Below are 1,749 nucleotides of genomic sequence, written 5' to 3'. Positions count from 1 at the left end.
AAAGGGGCAACATGACATCCTAAATGTTAAACGCTTTCTATTACTGCTCTGTTATTATTATGTTCTGTTATTACTTTCAACTTCTTGTTGAATCATGACATCGTAAATGTCAAGCACTTTTTTATTAATGCTATATATACCCTTTTTATTTACGCTCTGTTAATAAATTTTCAAGATAAAATATTATATTTTATTGCAGATTTGTATTATTAATTTTATTATTATTTTTATTTTGATATATTTTAATAGTTATTGCAATAGTGTTAAGTATGCTTTAATTATACCACTTATTTTATCTTAAATAAATATTTTTAAATATTTTACGCACTTGTATTATTTTCATATATTTTTTTCATCAAGAAGCTATTACAGCAGTAGGATTTTAAATTTATTTAAACTCGCCGATTTGCCGCGCTCCTTATTAGTTCACATGTCACACCAGCAGAGGCGCTGAAAGCAGGATAAAATTTTTACCATTGCGTGTCCACCGGCTGTTTTGTACGAAGTGGCTTTTTGACACATTCACGTGCTTTATTTTAGTTAAAGTAGTTGATTTTTGCAAGATGTTGGATAATCTCCCAGCGGAAATCCTCGAAATGGTTCTTAATCAAGATTGTTTGGATTTTGGTGATTTAATCAACATTTCTTCAACTTGCTCGTTTCTGCACAACTTTATACTCAAAAACAATAATCTTTGGAGGAGGTATTATTACAAGAGGTGGTTTGAAATAGCAGAAAGATCCCCAAAAATTGATAATTACTTCGACGAAGTTTCCTATATTTACAAAATACATCTCGAAATTGATGGGATTTTAACCAGATTAACCTCACTTTGCATGCACAAAGAGGTACTACTCCCAGCTGATTTCGCACCATTTATCCACATCATCAAATCGAGGTGTTTAAACGCAGAGTATATGGCGCATTATTTAAGAGAGATCTTAAATGACCCATCAGAAATTAAAACTTACGACGTGGTTCTGTTAAAAACTCCAGGGAATTTAACGATTAAGTATTATAGTTTGGAAACGTTGCGTTATTTGGGACTCGAGAATTTTAGAGTTCTTTGGGAGAAATTTATCTCGTTAGATGAAGATGATCGCATTTTGGAAATTGGTGCTGCAATTTTAATGCAATGGTCCAAACCACAATTTAATATTAAAGTGGAAAATGTTCAAAAAGAATTTGATGAAATTGCAGAGAAAGTTAAAAATTCTTTGAGAATTAATCACCCAAGCCATCCTTTACTGAAAACGAGCGAAGATGACTTAAAATTGTGGCGAAACAAAATCATTAAAGAGAATAAATTTTCTTTGATAGATTCCTAACAAATTTTAGGCACAATTACCAAAGTTATTTCCCAAAACGTTTTTGACAAAGAAAATGATCCAAATTCATTTACTTTAGAAATTTTTGAATTAAAACCTGGATTCGAAATTACTCGCATGGTCATTTTCGAGGGGGTTGCACGAAGATTGGGGGTCAAATTGGAATGGGTTTATGACCCAGATGATTTTTTGTGGCGATTTATCCAACTTGATAACTCAGAAAAGAAAATTTATTACGTTGATGTTTCAAACGGGGGTAAACTCATTTTAGCAGATCGAGGATTAATTGCAAATCCAAATTCATTTTTTAAATCCGAATCAGTAAGTATTTCAATACAACCATCTTTATAACACATTAAAAAAAATTTTAAGGTTCTCAAACGACTCATAAATTATTTGGCAAAATCACCACATCAAAACG

General features: G+C 31.3%; 1 protein-coding gene across 1 annotated transcript; it reads left to right on the top strand.

The window, feature by feature from the left end:
- The first annotated feature begins 563 nt into the window (after positions 1 to 563).
- LOC139431384 (F-box only protein 21-like) lies at positions 564 to 1,328 on the top strand. The gene has a single exon (XM_071199043.1). The coding sequence runs from the start codon at positions 564 to 566 to the stop codon at positions 1,326 to 1,328; it is 765 nt and encodes a 254-aa protein (XP_071055144.1).
- The last annotated feature ends 421 nt before the right edge of the window (positions 1,329 to 1,749 follow it).

The sequence above is a fragment of the Onthophagus taurus genome, chromosome 8 (assembly GCF_036711975.1).
Source record: "Onthophagus taurus isolate NC chromosome 8, IU_Otau_3.0, whole genome shotgun sequence".
NCBI lineage: Eukaryota > Metazoa > Arthropoda > Insecta > Coleoptera > Scarabaeidae > Onthophagus > Onthophagus taurus.
The sequence above is the reverse complement of the archived record's forward strand: the minus strand, read 5'-3'. Positions and strand labels throughout refer to the sequence as shown.

Coding starts and splice junctions, on each gene's coding strand:
- LOC139431384 (XM_071199043.1), top strand. CDS start 564: ATGTTGGATAATCTCCCAGCGGAAATCCTCGAAATGGTTCTTAATCAA.